Here is a 19,643-nt window from a genome sequence, read left to right as displayed (position 1 = left end):
TAGATGACTGTTTAGCTAAGAACTTTAGCGAGTAAGTCGATGGAGAGAAAAACATCCTATTGCATCTGGGCCATTTGTTGTTTATTCGTTTAGCCGCTTCCGACTCTTCATAACTTCATGGACCAGCCCACGCCAGAGCTTCCTGTCGGTCGTCAACACCCCCAGCTCCCCCAGGGACGAGTCCATCACCTCTAGAATATCATCCATCCACCTTGCCCTTGGTCGGCCCCTCTTCCTTTTGCCTTCCACTCTCCCTAGCATCAGCATCTTCTCCAGGGTGTCCTGTCTTCTCATTATGTGGCCAAAGTATTTCAGTTTTGCCTTTAATATCGTTCCCTCAAGTGAGCAGTCTGGCTTTATTTCCTGGAGGATGGACTGGTTGGATCTTCTTGCAGTCCAAGGCACTCCCAGAATTTTCCTCCCAACACCACAGTTCAAAAGCATCGATCTTCCTTCTCTCAGCCTTCCTTATGGTCCAGCTCTCGCAGCCATATGTTACTACGGGGAACACCCTTGCTTTAACTATGCGGACCTTTGTTGTCAGCGTAATGTCTCTGCTCTTCACTATTTTATCAAGATTTGTCATTGCTCTTCTCCCAAGGATTAAGCGTCTTCTGATTTCCTGACTGCAGTCAGCATCTGCAGTAATCTTCGCACCTAGAAATACAAAGTCTTTCACTGCTTCTACATTTTCTCCCTCTATTTGCCAGTTATCAATCAAGCTGGTTGCCATAATCTTGGTTTTTTTGAGGTTTAGCTGCAAGCCAGCTTTTGCACTTTCTTCTTTCACCTTCATCATAAGGCTCCTCAGTTCCTCTTCACCTTCAGCCATCAAAGTGGTATCATCTGCATATCTGAGATGGTTAATGTTTCTTCCAGAGATTTTAACTCAGCCTCGGATTCCTCAAGCCCAGCTTGTCGCATGATGTGTTCTGCGTACAAGTTGAATAGGTAGGGTGAGAGTATACAGCCCTGCCGTACTCCTTTCCCAATCTTAAACCAGTCCGTTGTTCCGTGGTCTGTTCTTACTGTTCCTACTTGGTTGTTACACAGCTTCTTCAGGAGGCAGACAAGATGACTTGGTATCCCCATACCGCTAAGAACTTGCCACAATTTGTTATGGTCCACACAGTCAAAGGCTTTAGAATAGTCAATAAAACAGAAATAGATGTTTTTCTGAAACTCCCTGGCTTTTTTCATTATCCAGCGGATATTGGCAATTTGGTCTCTAGTTCCTCTACCTTTTCTAAACCCAGCTTGTACATCTGGCAATTCTCGCTCCATGAACTGCTGAAGTCTACCTTGCAGGATCTTGAGCATTACCTTACTGGCATGTGAAATGAGTGCCACTGTTCGATAGTTTGAACATTCTTCAGTGTTCCCCTTTTTTGGTATGGGAATATAAGTTGATTTTTTCCAATCTGATGGCCATTCTTGTGTTTTCCAAATTTGCTGGCATATAGCATGCATTACCTTGACAGCATCATCTTGCAAGATTTTGAACAGTTCAGCTGGGATGCCGTCGTCTCCTGCTGCCTTGTTATTAGCAATGCGTCTTAAGGCCCATTCAACCTCACTCTTCAGGATGTCTGGCTCTAGCTCACTGACCACACCATCAAAGCTGTCCCTGATATTATTATCCTTCCTATACAGGTCTTCTGTATATTCTTGCCACCTTTTCTTGATCTCTTCTTCTTCTGTTAGGTCCTTGCCATCTTTGTTTTTGATCATACCCATTTTTGCCTGGAATTTACCTCCGATGTTTCTAATTTTCTGGAAGAGGTCTCTTGTCCTTCCTATTCTATTGTCTTCTTCCACTTCCGCGCATTGCTTGTTTAAAAATAATTCCTTATCTCTTCTGGCTAACCTCTGGAATTTTGCATTTAATTGGGCATATCTCCCCCTATCACTGTTGCCTTTTTCTTTCCTTCTTTCTTGGGCTACTTCTAGTGTCTCAGCAGACAGCCATTTTGCCTTCTTGGTTTTCTCTTTCTTTGGGATGTATTTTGTTGCCGCCTCCTGAACAATGCTGCGAACTTCTGTCCATAGTTCTTCCGGGATCCTATCTACTAAGTCCAATCCCTTAAATCTCTTCTTCACCTCCACTGCATATTCCTTAGGAATATTAGTGAGCTCATATCTAGCTGATCTGTGGGTCTTCCCTAATCTCTTTAGTCTGATCCTAAATTGTGCAAGAAGAAGTTCATGATCTGAATTACAGTCAGCTCCAGGTCTTGTTTTTACCGACTGTATAGATGTCCGCCACCTTTGGCTGCAAAGGATGTAGTCAATCTGATTTTGTTGTTGTCCATCTGGTGAAGTCCATGTATAAAGCCATCTCTTAGGTTGTTGGAAGAGAGTGTTTGTTATGCAGAGTGAGTTGTCTTGGCAAAATTCTATCAGCCTATGTCCTGCTTCGTTTTGTTCTCCCAGGCTATGCTTACCTGTAATTCCAGGTGCCATTTGACTGCCCACCTTAGCATTCCAGTCTCCTGTGATGAAAATAACGTCTCTTTTAGGCGTGTTGTCCAGTAGGTGCTGCAGATCCTCATAGAACTGCTCTACTTCAGCTTCTTCAGCATCTGTGGTTGGGGCGTATATTTGGATCACTGTGATGTTAGATGGCTTGCCCTGAATTTGAATTGAGATCATTCTATCGTTTTTTGGATTGTATCCAAGCACTGCTTTAGCCACTTTACTATTAATTATGAAGGCTACTCCATTTCCTCTGTGGTCCTCTTGTCCACAGTAGTAGATCTGGTGGTCATTTGATGTGAAGTGGCCCATTCCAGTCCATTTCAGCTCATTGAGGCCCAAAATGTCTATCTTTAATCTTGACATCTCACCAATAACCACATCCAATTTGCCCTGGCTCATAGATCTTACAGCGTTTGGTCAAAGCTGCATTTCCTTCAGCATCCAGTGGAGTATATGCCAAAAGTCAGCCCCCATAGACAATTTATTAGATAAATGACATGAAATGTTCAAATTGGTTGCCATTTTCTACTAGACACCTCCTTACTCATTTGACACATCTTTAAACATTCCTAAGTACAGTAACATTTTGTCTGTAAAAAAAATTAATAAAACATACTGTGATTGGCCTATAGGACTTGACTTTTAGTATATCCCATATAGTAGTTGAAAGGTCATGTATCTCCCTATCTCAGTTCTATGGTTTAAATCCTGGACCTCCCGCCCCCCCCAGCTTTTCAGGTCAGTGGGTATTGGCTGCTTCTTTACTGGCACTGAAATTCCCTGCCATCTGTCCCTTTCTTAAAAAATCACTGTATCTGGCCTTAGAAATGGGGGTGAGGCACTAGGTATTGCCTCTTCAACTTCAACTCTTAAACTTACACCGGTATGTTAAGCATGTTTTCTTTGTTCTAGAAGAGTTTTCTAGATAATTCAAGTTTAGTAGTGAAGGGAAATAATTCTGTTAACTGGATTCTTGACTTAGTACAAAACATTCCTAGTTAAGTGATAGTTTAAGTACCATTGCTCAGTAGAGATGAATGATCTTAATTGAAAGATGCAGCAATCTTCATCATCCATCTCTTTTGAGATGGGTAGTGACGAAATTTGAAATAAACTGTTGGTAAAGGAAAAATGTATAAATCCAGTTTTTAAAAAAACCTGATAGAAATAAATAAATAAATAAATAAATATTAAATTATGTTCCTTTTGTGCATGTGCATAAATATAAAAAAATTCCATTTAGTATACTGTTATTTGGCAGATATGTATGTCTCCCAAACTGTGATAAGGGAAGACGTACATTGATGCTTTATTGTTCTTTTCCCCACTCAGAATATTTTTAACTGCAGAGAGATACCTTTTTGCTTTGTGGTTTAGGGGTTTCAGGTGCTTGGTTACTCTAAGTTGTTATAACTAATTTATATTGCTCTATTACTACAGTTGATCATTTTGTGCTGTTCCCATTTCCCCTATTTTCAATAACCTTTCTCCCCCCCCGCCCTGTTTCTCAGGGTGTATCATTTAGTAGTAGTATTTGATGCAGGATGGGGAAGCTTTGATTTGTGGTGCCTCAAGTGAAGATCTTTCTCGCAGCAAGATACAAAATTATAGGTGTTCCCATTTAGGATTTTGAATGCATGCTGGTTCTGATTTGGTTGCCTTGCACCTTTCCCAAAGGGACACAATACAGGGTAGCCAGAACTGGCTGTTAGAGACCTATTACTTGAAGGCGCTTCCATCAGGTAGTCCTTGACTTATGATCGCAATTGGGACTGGAACGTCTGTTGCTAAGCAAGGTGGCTGTTAAGTCAGTCACACCTGATTTTACAGCCTTTTTTTGGTTGTCATTAAGTGAATCACTGAGGTTGTTAAGTGGAGCATGTGATCGTTAAGCAAATCTGGCTTCTCCCATTGACTTTGCTTGTTGGAAGCTGGCTAGGAAGGTCACAAATGGCGATCACGTGACCCCAGGATGCTGCAACCGTTGTAAATACATGCTGGTTGCCAAGTGCCTGAATTTTGATCACGTGACTGTGGGGGATGCTGTGACAATCATAAGTGCGAGGACTAGTCACAAGTCACTTCCCAGCGCTGTCGTAACTTTGAACGGTTGCTAAACGAATGGTCTTATGTTGAGGACTACCTGTATACTGTACCAGTGCTTTTGCTTTGCTGTAGTAGAGGTAGGCAGTCTCCATTTTAGAGAAGGGAAAGAGTTTTTCCTTTCCCAAAGTCCTTCCTGTATGGAATGTGTACAGAGAAGCAATTGGTACTTGCTTGGACTGGATTCAGCTCTCCATCTCTGATTTAATGGCATATTTGGAATAACTCCTTTTATTGAAACAGAAATAGTCTTGCCCTTATGATTTTATATTTCAGAGTTCTAGGTTGACTGACTTTAGTCAGCTAGTACTGTTTGTTTATTTACATATTTATGGGTGGGTATAAGAGACAAAACCCTCAACAATTGTTTATAGATCAATCTATATAGATCTCATAGTTAAATCTAATTTATTTATTTTAATTTCCTACTGCTTAGTAAATGCTAAAACTATTTTTGTGTCTTCTCCAAGTATTTGAGTGTGTTCCATTTCAAACAATGTAGTACATAAATAAATAATAATAAAGTTAATCTATCATTATTAAGGTAAAGACATTTTCCAACTGAACTTGACTTGTGGTGATTACGTATATTTTTCTTAGCAACAGTATGGAAGTGGATTGCTACTATCTTCTTCCTAAATGTATTTTGGTTGTCCAGTCTAAGTCTGCGAATGGGAGAATGTCAGAAATGAATATGGCACTTTTTTATTGTAAGAAAATAGAAAATATTGTATTCCTGTGTCCACTGGCAGTTTTAGATTAAGTCAGTCATTTATTTTTATTTATTTATGTAATTTGCATGGCTATCATCACTAGCTGGCATTGATTGTTGGAGCTGTAAACAGATGCCACTGTGATTGCAACCTGGGATAAGCAGGTGAGACTCTAAGAGCACAAATTACTGTGTATTGGCTTATGGACCCTTTTTACTATAGTCCAATATTGACACACCTGGGCAATATTGGAAAATAAAGTTTAGTTGATTCTGAATGAAAAAAGAATGAGAACTGCTTGGGGAGATCTAGTGTTGCTTTGCCTCTTTGATCAGGAAAATCACATCTTCACTAGCTGTTTTAAAGCAAAGTGTAATATTAATATCTTGTTAGGATAACTGTTAGTATTACACATATTGCTCTATTCTCAACAACAGTGTGTTTGGAGACAAAGGTCCTTATAGTATAAATTAGGGATGGGCATTATTTACAGAGTTATAGGTTGCAGTTCAGCCTCTTGACTTTCTAAAGGGTTGTGGTAGTCGGTTTGATGATGTGGGGATGTTACTGAAAGGGCTAAGGGTGAATTTTGAGCAATGTTACAAATGGGCATGGGAGCAGGAGACATGTGGGGGGCAAACCTCTTCAGTTTCCACCCTTAACCCCCCCCCCCAAGTCCGAATAGTCATTTTTCAGGCATTGACCTTTGGGAAGAACCTGAAGACCTGGCTCTGCCACCTCACTTGGGGCAGGAATGGGGATGGTTATTCTTGGGGATGGCTGGTGCCTTAGAGTGCTCCCCACATACATATGAACTGAATTAGATCTTTTACTGCCAACTGGATTTTATTTTTATTTTTTTATATTTTGTATTTGTATTTATATTTTATATACTATGTAAGGTTATTGTTTTTAACTTGTTAGCTTTGTTGTAAACCTCCCAGAGTCCCTCTTCTGGGGGGAGATGGGCGGTGGCAAAATTTGAAAAATAAATAAAATAAAAAAATAAAATTGTTTGCCTCCAAGAGGCATACTTACCTTCATTCCTAGCCTTAATTTTGCTTAACAAGAAAAAATAAATAAAAAATGTGCCATTTCATGGGTATTGGGGAAGGGCTGCATATGGACATCACATTGGCTACTCCTAGTTTAGAATCAAGTTTTAAACATTTATCTTCATGGCATCTCTGCTCTAAATATTTGTTTCCAAGAAAACTAGACAAACCATGTGTGACACACTTTAGTGGCTTAATCAGGCAAATTGATATTTCCTGATTAAACAGAAAAACAACTCTGGTAGACTTTTTTCATAGTTTTGATCATGCATTTTTCATTCAGGATTTTTTTCTAAATTACTTCTTTGCAATTTTAATCAAAGTTAGCCTTAAAACCAACATAAATTGCTTGTATCATAGACTAATACTGTAGCAATTTTCTCATATCCACAAAGGTTAAGAGGTCAAAGTAAAAGAGGTTGTGAATTGGAAAAATGGGTGTAAGAGAATGATTGGTGGAAAAATATGTGCATATAGAGAAAAAGAAAATGGCAAAGAATGTAGTTAAGGAGAGCAAGGAATGTTTAAGATTAAAAGTAACAAAGAGAAAATGCAGAGAGATTGTGGTGGAGATAAAATTTGTTCTGAATTGGGGGGAACCAGCAGAGTGAATGGAATTAAAATTATTTATTTATCCAATTTATATTGCCGCCCAGAGTCACTAGTTTGAGATGGGCGGCAATATAAATGGAATGAATGAATGAATAAATAATAAAAGTGATGATTTTTTTTTTTGTGATAAATCTGAAGCGAGGGAATGCTGGAAGGGATATTTTAGAGATTTGTATGGGAATATTAGTGATATAGAAGAGTAGAATTGAAATAAATGCTATAAATGTATGTGTCCAAGAGAAGGCTGGTGAAAATGAAGTCATAAATGCTGTGGGAATGTTGAAAAATGCAGCTGTAGGTGTTGATGGCATAACTGGGGAAATATTCAAGTATGCTCTGGTTTGTTTTTTGTATGACTGTGTGGATTGTTTAACTATATATTTTTTAAAATTTGTTCCTATGTGCTTTATTGTGCTTTGTTGTTTCTATGTTGCTTTTTATTATTGTGAGCCGCCCAGAGTTGGTTTGAGTTGGGTGGCATCAACATTGAATAAATTAAGATGAATAAATTAAATATACAAAAAATGCATCTGTGCCTGACAGTTGGAAGAATGCTGTTATTGTGCTCCTGTACAAGTGGAAAATTAACAAGAACGAATATAAAATCTATAGAGAGGTTAACTGTCTAATTTTGAGACACGAATGATTGCTAATTTTGCATAATCCAGATATAATATCAAAATTTACTCACACGTTGGAAATAAACATGGGTAAACATAGAATACTAGGCTTGAAATATATTTGGGAGTCATAGTTAGGTAAGCAGTTGGATGGAGCAATATGGCAAATCTTATGGAGATCCTGAGAATTTTTATCTGCTTCAATGCAGGAATTAAATACCAGTGATGTAACTCCTATAAGAATTTCACATACAATATGTAACTAGGAGATGCTGGCAGTGTTGTAATCAAAAAGGGATTTTCTTCGATCTTCAGTGGGAATATGATAAAATCTCAACATTAATGAAAGGATAGCAAGGACTGAGGTCTCCCCACGTAGGCTTGTTACATATATTTGATGGAAGGAATAAAAAGCTATGAAGCAAGAAACTTACTATTTACCTGCTTTTGGGAGTAATGTTAATTATTTCTCACCAGTGAAAATATATGAGTAAACTTTCCCTTGAAAAATTAATAAGATTGGTCAGCTGCCCTGTGTGAGAAGGTTTCTGATAAAATTCACATACTTAAAGACAAAATGGGAAATCATTGTTTTATCAGAAATGGCAAGATTTTATGTGTTAGTGTTTCCCTTTTTTTGGTATGGGGATATAAGTTGATTTTTTCCAATCTGATGGCCATTCTTGTGTTTTCCAAATTTGCTGGCATATAGCATGCATTACCTTGCCAGCATCATCTTGCAAGATTTTGAACAGTTCAGCTGGGACGCCGTCGTCTCCTGCTGCCTTGTTATTAGCAATGCTTCTTAAGGCCCATTCAACCTCACTCTTCAGGATGTCTGGCTCTAGCTCACTGACCACACCGTCAAAGCTATCCCCGATATTGTTATCCTTCCTATACAGGTCTTCTGTATATTCTTGCCACCTTTTCTTGATCACTTCGTCTTCTGTTAGGTCCTTGCCATCTTTGTTTTTGATCATACCCATTTTGGCCTGGAATTTACCTCCGATGTTTCTAATTTTCTGGAAGAGGTCTCTTGTCCTTCCTATTCTATTGTTAGAGCCAGAGCCAGACACTTCCGTCACTTCCGCGCATTGCTTGTTTAAAAATAATTCCTTATCTCTTCTGGCTAACCTCTGGAATTTTGCATTTAATTGGGCATATCTCCCCCTATCACTGTTGCCTTTTGCTTTCCTTCTTTCTTGGGCTACTTCTAGTGTCTCAGCAGACAGCCATTTTGCCTTCTTGATTTTCTCTTTCTTTGGGATGTATTTTGTTGCCGCCTCCTGAACAACGTTGCGAACTTCTGTCCAGAGTTCTTCCGGGGCCCTATCTACTAAGTCCAGTCCCTTAAATCTATTCTTCACCTCCACTGCATATTCCTTAGGAATATTAGTGAGCTCATATCTAGCTGATCTGTGGGTCTTCCCTAATCTCTTTAGTCTGATCCTAAATTGTGCAAGAAGAAGTTCATGATCTGAATTACAGTCAGCTCCAGGTCTTGTTTTTACCGACTGTATAGATGTCCGCCACCTTTGGCTGCAAAGGATGTAGTCAATCTGATTCCGTTGTCCATCTGGTGAAGTCCATGTATAAAGCTGTCTCTTAGGTTGTTGGAAGAGAGTGTTTGTTATGCAGAGTGAGTTGTCTTGGCAAAATTCTATCAGCCTATGTCCTGCTTCGTTTTGTTCTCCCAGGCTATGCTTACCTGTAATTCCAGGTGCCATTTGACTGCCCACCTTAGCATTCCAGTCTCCTGTGATGAAAATAACGTCTCTTTTAGGCATGTTGTCCAGTAGGTGCTGCAGATCCTCATAGAACTGCTCTACTTCAGCTTCTTCAGCATCTGTGGTTGGGGCGTATATTTGGATCACTGTGATGTTAGATGGCTTGCCCTGAATTTGAATTGAGATCATTCTATCGTTTTTTGGATTGTATCCAAGCACTGCTTTAGCCACTTTACTATTAATTATGAAGGCTACTCCATTTCTTCTGTGGCCCTCTTTTCCACAGTAGTAGATCTGGTGGTCATTTGATGTGAAGTGGCCCATTGCAGTCCATTTCAGTTCACTGATGCCCAAAATGTCTATCTTTAATCTTGACATCTCACCAATAACCACATCCAATTTGCCCTGGCTCATAGAACTTGCATTCCAGGTTCCAATGGTGTGTTGATCCTTAGAACATCGAATTCGCCGTTCACCACCAGCACCGTCGGCCGCTAGCCGTCCTTTCGGCTTTGAGCTAGCTGCGTCATCACGTCTGGGGCTAGTTGAACTCATCCTCTGTTCCTCCCCAGTAGCTTTTTGACCATCTTCCGACCTGGGGGTCCCATCTTCCGATGGTATACCGACATATCTCTGGTTGTACTGATCCATTGAGTTTTCACGGCAAGAATACTGGGGTGGGTTGCCATTACCTTCCCCAGGGATCGCATTTAGTCTGACCTCTCTGTCATGACCTTCCTGTCTTGGGTGGCCCTTCGCGGTTTAGCTCATGGCATCATTGAGGTGCTGAAGCTCCAGCACCACAACAAGGTAACGATCCTTTGCTGAAGTATTGCTATACTAGGCCTAGGGTATTGCTAAGATAACTATTTTGAGAAATTAGAAAAGTAGTAGTATTGTTTTATAATACTTGTTAAAATAAAAAAACAGTATGTCTGGCTAAGTGTTTGTAGAAACTACACCAAGCACATTGGAATTGCAGTGTGACTTTACGCTGGGCAGGGGTTTTTTTTTTTTTTGCTCTTCAGCAGGTAATTGAGAAATCTATGGATGTGAGGCAGAAAATTAATTGTACAATTGTTGATTTAGCAAAAGTGAATGATGAACTATGGAAAGTTTTGCATGAATATGGAAATAGAGTTTGGTTGTTGAATGCATGAATGGTATATTATGGAAGTAAAGCATATGAGAGAATAAATGGAATGCTCAGTGAACTTTTCAACATTGAACTGAGAGCAAGATAAATATGTGTGATTTTCCCTTGGCTGTTTAATGAGTTGGTGGATAAATGTATAAGAAAACCCTGTGATGACATTAGATGGCATCAGACCATGCCTTGTTGTTAGCTAAGAACCCAAATGATTTGTAGCGAATGTTAGATAGATTATATGAGTGTATATCAGAGCCAGTTTGGTCTAGGAGACTGTGAGTTCTAGTCCCGCCTTAGGCATGAAAGCTGGCTGGGTGACCTTGGGCCAGTCACTCTCTCTTAGCCCAACCCATCTCACAGGGTTGCTGTTGTGGGGAAAATAGGAGGAGGAAAGAGTATTAGGTATGTTCCCCGCCTTGAGTTATTTATAAAAATAATAAACGTGGGATAGAAAATAAACAAAAAAATAATAATAATAATAAAAAAATGCAATGAGGATATGTGAGGATCTGAAAATTAATGTAATAATGACCAAGTAGTTGTTCTTTACTAGGAAAATGGAATGAATGTTTACAAGTAATATGTTAATGGCAAAAAACTAGTACAGATAGATGAAATTTTACTAAAGATAGCAAAATGCATGCGAATACTTTATGATACACGCATGCTGATAGAAATATAGTACTATGTATGTTGCAAGGGATGAATATTTGTCAAAGGAAGCAAAAATGGCTTTGTATGTAGTTTGCTTCTATTCACCTTGTTATATGAAAGTTATATGGAAGTGAGAATTGAGTATTCCAGGAGAAAAACGTAATGCAGTGGGAATGAGATACTTAAAATGTGTGGTTAAAACAAGCTCAGGTTAGGAATGATTAAATTATGAATAAATATAGATTTGATACAAAAGTCAGATCTGTACAAAATAAATTCATTGAGGTGATTTGGTCACATGGAGAGAATAACTGTGGACTGAACTTTGAATATATAAAGGTAGAGTGAATGGGAAAAACTGAGAAAATTATGGCTGGGTAAAATTAATTAAATCCTAGAAAAGAGAGAAGTGAGAAGTGTGAAATGGTGTATGGATATGGTAGAAGCAAGGATGGTTTGAAAGGATAGAAAGATATGGAGAGAAACACTGAATGGTATATAAAAGTATATTTCTTTTTCTCTTGTCTCATTGCTTTAGTATCTTTTGTACTATTTTTATTATCTATACTATTTCAAACTCCTTTTCCATAGTTTGCATAATGTTGCTTGCCTTGAAATGGAATAGCATGATGGGCAGTGTCATGTGTATATGTAAGAGCATTGCTAGGGAAAATCCATAACAAATAATGGACTTTCTCGCTGTGCCTCTTATGGTTTCCTCCAGGTGTCAGTCTTGTATCAGGCCTCTGAGTAATCTCCTAATTCCCTTCATGACAGCATTAAAGGCTTACTTGAAATCCTGCAGAAGATACTTTGGTGATTGTGAAAATGCTGACTTAGAATTAGGCCTCCCCCTTTTATATTGTAAAATTGATTCCCTCAGGACAAGGATTTCAGCACCTGCCTTTTAATGGTGCTTCTTGGGACTGGAAGAGGGGTGTTGTGTATGTGCTGTGTGTATGTGTGTGTGTTTATGTATGTGTAGTGTGTAAGTGTGTGTTTGTGTGCGTATATATATAAAATTGACTTCGTAGGAATCGTTGGTGTTCAGGTCCCTGAGAAGTTTTGTGACATGAATTGAAAGTATAACTGTTGAATAGAAGCTATGTAAGTACACCTTTTTCTATAAGCTCTCATACTAGCCTCTGTAAGACCAATCTTCTTGCAAGCTACTGACAGCCAGGCCAAGATACACTAAATGAACTGTATAATGAACAAGTGCAAGGCCTATGGGTTCAAATCCCATTGAAAGGTTGAATGTAGAACAACTAGCAGGGAGGATATCTACGCCTGAAGAGTCTCCAGTAAGGATGAAACTGGTCATGTAGTGCTTTCTACCGGTCAGTAGCTAGAATTTCAGACTGGTTTTATAGCAGTAGGTTAAATATTTATGAGACTGAAAAAGTGTATAAGATCTTTACAGTTTGTGTAAATTGCCAAGACTATTGCACTGTGCCATACTTTGATTTTGTATTGTTTCCCAGTGTAGCTACTGAAATCTATGGCTATTTTTCAATTGGTTAAATATACTATGTGTTCTGATAGTCATATGAAACCTTAAAGACTAATGGTTTTATTTTGTAAACATTAATAGAGAAAGATTAATATATTAATCTTTAAGGTGCCACAATAGTGTTGCTTTTATTGCAGTGCTGCTATTTCTCTGCAATCTAATCAGACTATGTTATGAATATGAAAAAAGTCAGATATTGTGGTGTTTTACTTACTGATAGACCTATGTACTGTTTTATTTTTTTAAAAAAATGTTTACCATAGTTGCTTTGACATAATCACTTTTCCTTGGGTTACTCTCAAAGCAAATTTATTAGATTGTGAAGTGGTAGCAACGTGAAACTTAATATACAGTTTTAATTATTGTTTATTGCAGTCAGCGTCCACTTAGTGTGACAAAGAAGTACAAAGATACTACTAGACAGACAACACAACAAATGAAATAGACACAGATATGAACTGTCTAAACTGTATTATCTGGCTGAGGCGGAAAATCAATAAAAGTCTTATTAATATTATCATAAAACAAAAAAAATAAAATGTTGCTTAGCATCGGGAGTTTGCTTAGACATATGCCCCAAAATGAATAATCTTATATTTGGTTATTATGGAGCAAACCAAAACAGAACAATTGTCATCTAGTGAATGTGATAGATTTGATAAGCACCCCAGTGTGCTAGATGTCAGCTGAGACCGGATTTTCATAGCAATGGAACAAACTTTAGCTCTTCAGTGGGTAACATTGGTTTGGAGGTCTGATAAAAGAAGTGAGGTGTATAACTCCTCTACCTGGCAGATCCTTTAAGACAGTGTTTTTCATCCTTGGCAATTTTAAGATGTGTGGACTTCAACTCCCAGAATTCCCCAGCCAGCATGGGGAAGTTGAAGTCCACATGTCTTAAAGTTACCAAGGTTGAAAAATTCTGCTTTAGGAGATGAGAGATGAAAAAGTTGCAGTATAATAAAAGTTCACAATCAGAATTGCCTGGGAATTTCAAGGGGATCATTTTAAACATAAAGGCTGATGAAAGTCTGGATTGACAGCTTGCATGATTAATTGCGAATGCCCTAGAAATTAGCAAAATATATTTGTATATTCACATATATGCAGATGAGCCAAGATACCCTTCAAAGCAACCACACTAGCACTGAAAGAATGTGGCTGCTTTAACATTTCAAGGAGGGGCACTTTGCTTCCTCTGATGTGCTTTGCAAAGTATCTTTTTTTTTTAATGCTTTGCATACCCCTATCAGTTCTATAGAAGATTGTAAAATTCTCTGGAATAACAGGGTGAAGGGAAATAACTCATCCTGACATCTTTTTATTTGCTCTTCTCGTTTTTATGGTCACAAAAATCAGCCCTAAAAAACCCCCACTCTAGCGGCATTTGTCCATCTACAAATATATATTCTTGAGAGGATCCGTCAGTTAAATGCAGAATGCAGTATTATAATTTTAGGACCCAGTTTTTGGCAGATGAGACTTGGTTACCCACAGCCAATATTCTTATTGCTGCCATCATTGCCCCTGCACTGACAGTGCTGGTTTCCTAATGGGGTCAGACTGACAAAATGGCTGTGCCAGGTAAGCTGCCCTGCCCTGCCTTATTCTCCCATCAGGCATGTAGCTCATTCATGTAATGCTTTAGTATTCATGAACAAAGCTAAACTCAAAACACTGTAAAGCACTTCACATTATCTCTAATTCTTAAAACGAGATAAGACAGTAGTGTAGTTATTACAATGCTAACCTTGGATGGGGGGACCTGCATTCACATCTAGATTTGTCATCAAATTAGGATGACTCAGTTATTTCAGCTAAACAGCAGGATATAAATGCAATCACAGAGGTAAGAAATCTTTAAGGCAAACTGGCAACAACTATTCCCTTGTTAGTGATAGAGGAAAAGACTGTCAGCTAGGGTTGTTCATGGCTATGATCTGGAAAGAGTTCGTGCTTTTCATGGTGGTGATAACTAGATATTGGCATTAGCTTAAGACCAGAAATGGATGTATTAATGCTAAACAACACTGTAGACCATTTGCATTGCTTTGGTAATGTACAATACTTACCTTCAAAGAATTTCTTGGGAAATTCACTGCCATGACATCTAAAATCAGAGGATAACCCCCCAGTGTCTCTTAATTATGTTGGAACTGTCCTTGTTTGTTTAAGAGGTAGTACACTACTGATGCTAGTTGTTGGGAAGAAGATACAGCTTTCATATGCTAATCCTTGAATTTCCAGAGATACCTGATTGGCCAGTGCAAGAAATGAGAATGCTGGCCTTGATAAATCTGTGGTCTGATCAGTAGGGTTGGTGAAAGCAGAAGCTGAAATGGCAGGGGTGGAATGTTGACAGAAGAGAAGGATTAAGGTCATATGGAAGTACAGAACAGGGCTGGTTACATTTTGGAAGGGTGGTTAAACCCTCAAACGCTATAGTAATTAGTGTGTAGTCTGCCTTTGAGAACCCTAATATGAATCTTTGAAATTATTTCTTGAGGCGCCTATATACACATGCTATATATGTGCCTGTGTGAATAATACAGCTTATTTACAAAAAATATACTGAGATCTTGTAAGTTAGAGGCTGATGGAGATGCCAAAAACAAACAAAAAGCAGCAGCAGCAGCAGCTTGAGATTCATAATCGCGTAAGAGGAGCCTCAGAGTCTAGGACTATTGATGTTTGTTAGGTTGAAATGCTTAGCAAAAGGGAGTCTGGGCAAGATGTATTGAAATGTTTCCAGTAATATTTTATATTTGACAGCTTTTTCTTTTCTATTTTTTCTTGTAGCAGCAGGAAAAACTCAAACTGTTGGAGGATTTCATGTCAACTTGGGAAAGGAATCGCGGGCACAGACTTTGCAAAATGGTAACTTGTAATTCTTATTTTTATTTAGCCTTGCTAAAGAAAGCTACCCTAGAGCTAAATTTTATCAACTATGATTTTGGAGGGTGTATCAGAGAGGAAGTAGATATTTTTAGAGTATGGTTTATGCAACTCCCTTTAAATTGTGAATTGAGTTGGAAGAAATCTACTGAAAACCATAATTGGCGGCAGCAAATGGTAATTAATGAGAGGAGGGAAACAAGGCACACTTGACATCTCTCACCCCATAGCTTGCAAATAAACTACTTTAAAATGTCAGATGTACTTTAATTCTGGGACTGAAACAATTTTTTTCCATTCAGTATAGACCTAGTTCAGCTGAGTCATGAATCTTGATCTCTTGAATTCAAATAAAGTAATAAACCTCCAAGAGCAGATTGATGGAGGACAGCTGCACTCAGTAGCTTCACAATATGAGTGTCTTTCCCAGGTGGTGGTGTGGGCAGTCTGAGGCCCTCCAGATGTTTTGAACTAATTCTTCATCCAATGTGGCAAAGAATAGGAAGAATGAAAAGTGAAATGAGAGAGAGAGGGCATCAGCTTGCCTATCCCATTAGAAACACAGTGCTCAAACTAAATAAGTGTGGATTTGGTTAATGCTTGAACAAAAGACCATTTTCCCCTTATAAACTAAAATGGTGTGTGCAAATCTATTTTTAAGCTCAGAAGGCCCACTATGCTTGGTATTTTTTGCAGAATTTGTGAAGTTTCCAGGTCAAAATGATAATCCACATTTACATATTCTTATAAAATGTTTCTGCAAGCCTTCTGCAGGGACAAGCAGTGTAGAAGAGAACAAAAGCAATAGGTTGGGATAGCTTGGACCTAAAAACACCTGTTGCTGAATTTAGGCTAAAAAGGATTTTTCTTCAGTTCCTTTCTCTTCTTACAGTTGAGAAGCTGGAGCTGTAAATGTTGCAAGCAGATGGCATTGACCAGGCAGTCAGAAAGTCAGGCTTTTGTATTCAAATGAGATGTGGCAGGTTCAGAGGCTTTATATTATGTGCCAGTCATAGTTCATATGCAGCTGCTAAATGGATTGTCATACTGTTTATTTTAAATATGCATTATTATATTTAAAAGAAAATCTCTTTACAGAAAATGAATGCTAGCTTTAAAATTCATGATTTTATTTTAAATATTCTATTTTACTGTGCAGTTAATATCAGTAAGTAGCCTTTACTGCCTATACACTATTCATAATGTTGCCTCTTACCTTTCTAATGTAAGATTGATGTTCTCATGAATTATTTCTAATAAGACCTATTCAGTAATTTGCTCGATTTTTCTCTCAAAGAACTGGATATTGTACAGCTTCATTAATTACTTTCACTAGTGAGAGCAACCTCTGAGTAATGATAGTTCAACGTAACCCAGATTTATTAAGTACATTTTTCATGCCATCTCCTCTGTTTTTTTCAAATGGATTTCAATTTATACAATTGAATCTGTATTAAAAGCAAAACAAGGACCTAGCAACAACAACTCAAGTTCTCCTCACTACCCAGTGGGACTCCTACAGTGTGTTCTATGTGGGACTGCTTTTAAAGACCATTTGGAAACTGCAGTTGACCGAAAATGCAACAACCCACTTGCTAATGGGCATTAGACACCCAGAACATATTACATCTGTGTTGTGAGTCCTGCGTTAGCTGCAAGTAGTTTGAGTGCAATTTAAAATGTTGATTTTATGGCTTGGTATTGAGGTATCTGTATGACTGCCTTCTTCAGCTAGAATTGATAAGTCTGATACAAGCAACTCATGAAAAACTGTTGGCACCCCATTAGGAGATCAGAGGAGCCAAGGCCAGGAGAAGAGGCTTCTCCATTAGGGCCCCCGTGTTGTGGAATAACTCCTCACCAGAAGTGAGGCTGTTGGACTTCTGGAAGCAAGTTAAAATGGAGCTCTTCCAGAGAACCTTTTTAATGAGTTAAGATAGTACCGTAGAAGTTATTTATCTGCTTCAGTTTTAAGGTAATTTTAAATATTTGTTTGTTGTTGTTTATTCGTTTAGTCGCTTTCGACTCTTTGTGACTTCATGGACCAGCCCATGCCAGAGCTTCCTGTTGGTTGTCAACACCCCCAGCTCTCCAGGGATGAGTCTGTCACCTCTAGAATATCATCCATCCACCTTGCCCTTGGTCGGCCCCTCTTCCTTTTGCCCTCCACTCTCCCTAGCATCAGCATCTTCTCCAGGGTGTCCTGTCTTCTCATTGTGTGGCCAAAGTATTTCAGTTTTGACTTTAATATCATTCCCTCAAGTGAGCAGTCTGGCTTTATTTCCTGGAGGATGGACTGGTTGGATCTTCTTGCAGTCCAAGGCACTCTCAGAATTTTCCTCCAACACCACAGTTCAAAAGCATCGATCTTCCTTCTCTCAGCCTTCCTTATGGTCCAGCTCTCGCAGCCATATGTTACTACTGGAATACCATTGCTTTAACAATGCGGACCTTTGTTGTCAGTGTGATGTCTCTGCTCTTGACTATTTTATCGAGATTTGTCATTGCTCTTCTCCCAAGGATTAAGCGTCTTCTGATTTCCTGACTGCAGTCAGCATCTGCAGTAATCTTCACACCTAGGAATAGAAAGTCTTTCACTGCTTCTACATTTTCTCCCTCTATTTGCCAGTTATCAATCAAGCTGGTTGCCATAATCTTGGTTTTTTTGAGGTTTAGCTGCAAGCCAGCTTTTGCACTTTCTTCTTTCACCTTCATCATAAGGCTCCTCAGTTCCTCTTCACCTTCAGCCATCAAAGTGGTATCATCTGCATATCTGAGATTGTTAATGTTTCTTCCAGCGATTTTAACTCCAGCCTTGGATTCCTCAAGCCCAGCATGTCGCATGATGTGTTCTGCGTACAAGCTGAATAGGCAGGGTGAGAGTATACAGCCCTGCCGTACTCCTTTCCCAATCTTAAACCAGTCCGTTGTCCCCTGGTCTGTTCTTACTGTTGCTACTTGGTCGTTATACAGATTCTTCAGGAGGCATACAAAATGACTTGGTATCCCCATACCGCTAAGAACTTGCCACAATTTGTTATGGTCCACACAGTCAAAGGCTTTAGAATAGTCAATAAAACAGAAATAGATGTTTTTCTGAATCTCCCTGGCTTTTTCCATTATCCAGCGGATATTGGCAATTTGGTCCCTAGTTCCTCTGCCTTTTCTAAACCCAGCTTGTACATCTGGCAATTCTCGCTCCATGAATTGCCGAAGTCTACCTTGCAGGATCTTGAGCATGACCTTACTGGCATGTGAAATGAGTGCCACTGTTTGATATTTTGAACATTCTTTAGTGTTTCCCTTTTTTGGTATGGGGATATAAGTTGATTTTTTCCAATCTGATGGCCATTCTTGTGTTTTCCAAATTTGCTGGCATATAGCATGCATTACCTTGACAGCATCATCTTGCAAGATTTTGAACCGTTCAGCTGGGATGCCATCGTCTCCTGCTGCCTTGTTATTAGCAATGCTTCTTAAGGCCCATTCAACCTCACTCTTCAGGATGTCTGGCTCTAGCTCACTGACCACACCGTCAAAGCTATCCCTGATATTGTTATCCTTCCTATACAGGTCTTCTGTATATTCTTGCCACCTTTTCTTGATCACTTCTTCTTCTGTTAGGTCCTTGCCATCTTTGTTTTTGATCATACCCATTTTGGCCTGGAATTTACCTCCGATGTTTCTAATTTTCTGGAAGAGGTCTCTTGTCCTTCCTATTCTATTGTATTCTTTCACTTCCACACATTGCTTGTTTAAAAATAATTCCTTATCTCTTCTGGCTAACCTCTGGAATTTTGCATTTAATTGGGCATATCACCCCCTATCACTGTTGCCTTTTTCTTTCCTTCTTTCTTGGGCTACTTCTAGTGTGTCAGCAGACAGCCATTTTGCCTTCTTGGTTTTCTCTTTCTTTGGGATGTATTTTGTTGCCGCCTCCTGAACAATGTTGCGAACTTCTGTCCAGAGTTCTTCCGTGACCCTATCTACTAAGTCCAGTCCCTTAAATCGATTCTTCACCTCCACTGCATATTCCTTAGGAATATTAGTGAGCTCATATCTAGCTGATCTGTGGGTCTTCCCTAATGTCTTTAGTCTGATCCTAAATTGTGCAAGAAGAAGT

The 19,643-nt window shown here is 38.9% G+C and overlaps 2 protein-coding genes across 3 annotated transcripts in view; one reads left to right on the top strand and one right to left on the bottom strand.

The window, feature by feature from the left end:
• The window catches only part of BRF1 (BRF1 RNA polymerase III transcription initiation factor subunit), a 261,227-nt gene that overhangs the window by 1,265 nt on the left and 240,319 nt on the right, over positions 1 to 19,643 (top strand). Inside the window, exon 2 of one of the 2 annotated variants that reach the window (XM_063290422.1) lies at positions 15,428 to 15,502. In XM_063290422.1, coding sequence (XP_063146492.1) covers positions 15,428 to 15,502 — 75 coding nt within the window. Of the gene's footprint in view, positions 1 to 15,424; positions 15,503 to 19,643 lie in introns of both variants that reach the window. The other variant, XM_063290421.1, reaches the window with a different exon arrangement.
• BTBD6 (BTB domain containing 6) overlaps positions 1 to 19,643 on the bottom strand; it is a 128,910-nt gene that overhangs the window by 31,057 nt on the left and 78,210 nt on the right. The window lies entirely within an intron of this gene.

This window comes from Candoia aspera, chromosome 1, assembly GCF_035149785.1.
Source record: "Candoia aspera isolate rCanAsp1 chromosome 1, rCanAsp1.hap2, whole genome shotgun sequence".
In the NCBI taxonomy this organism is placed as follows: domain Eukaryota; kingdom Metazoa; phylum Chordata; class Lepidosauria; order Squamata; family Boidae; genus Candoia; species Candoia aspera.
The sequence above is the reverse complement of the archived record's forward strand: the minus strand, read 5'-3'. Positions and strand labels throughout refer to the sequence as shown.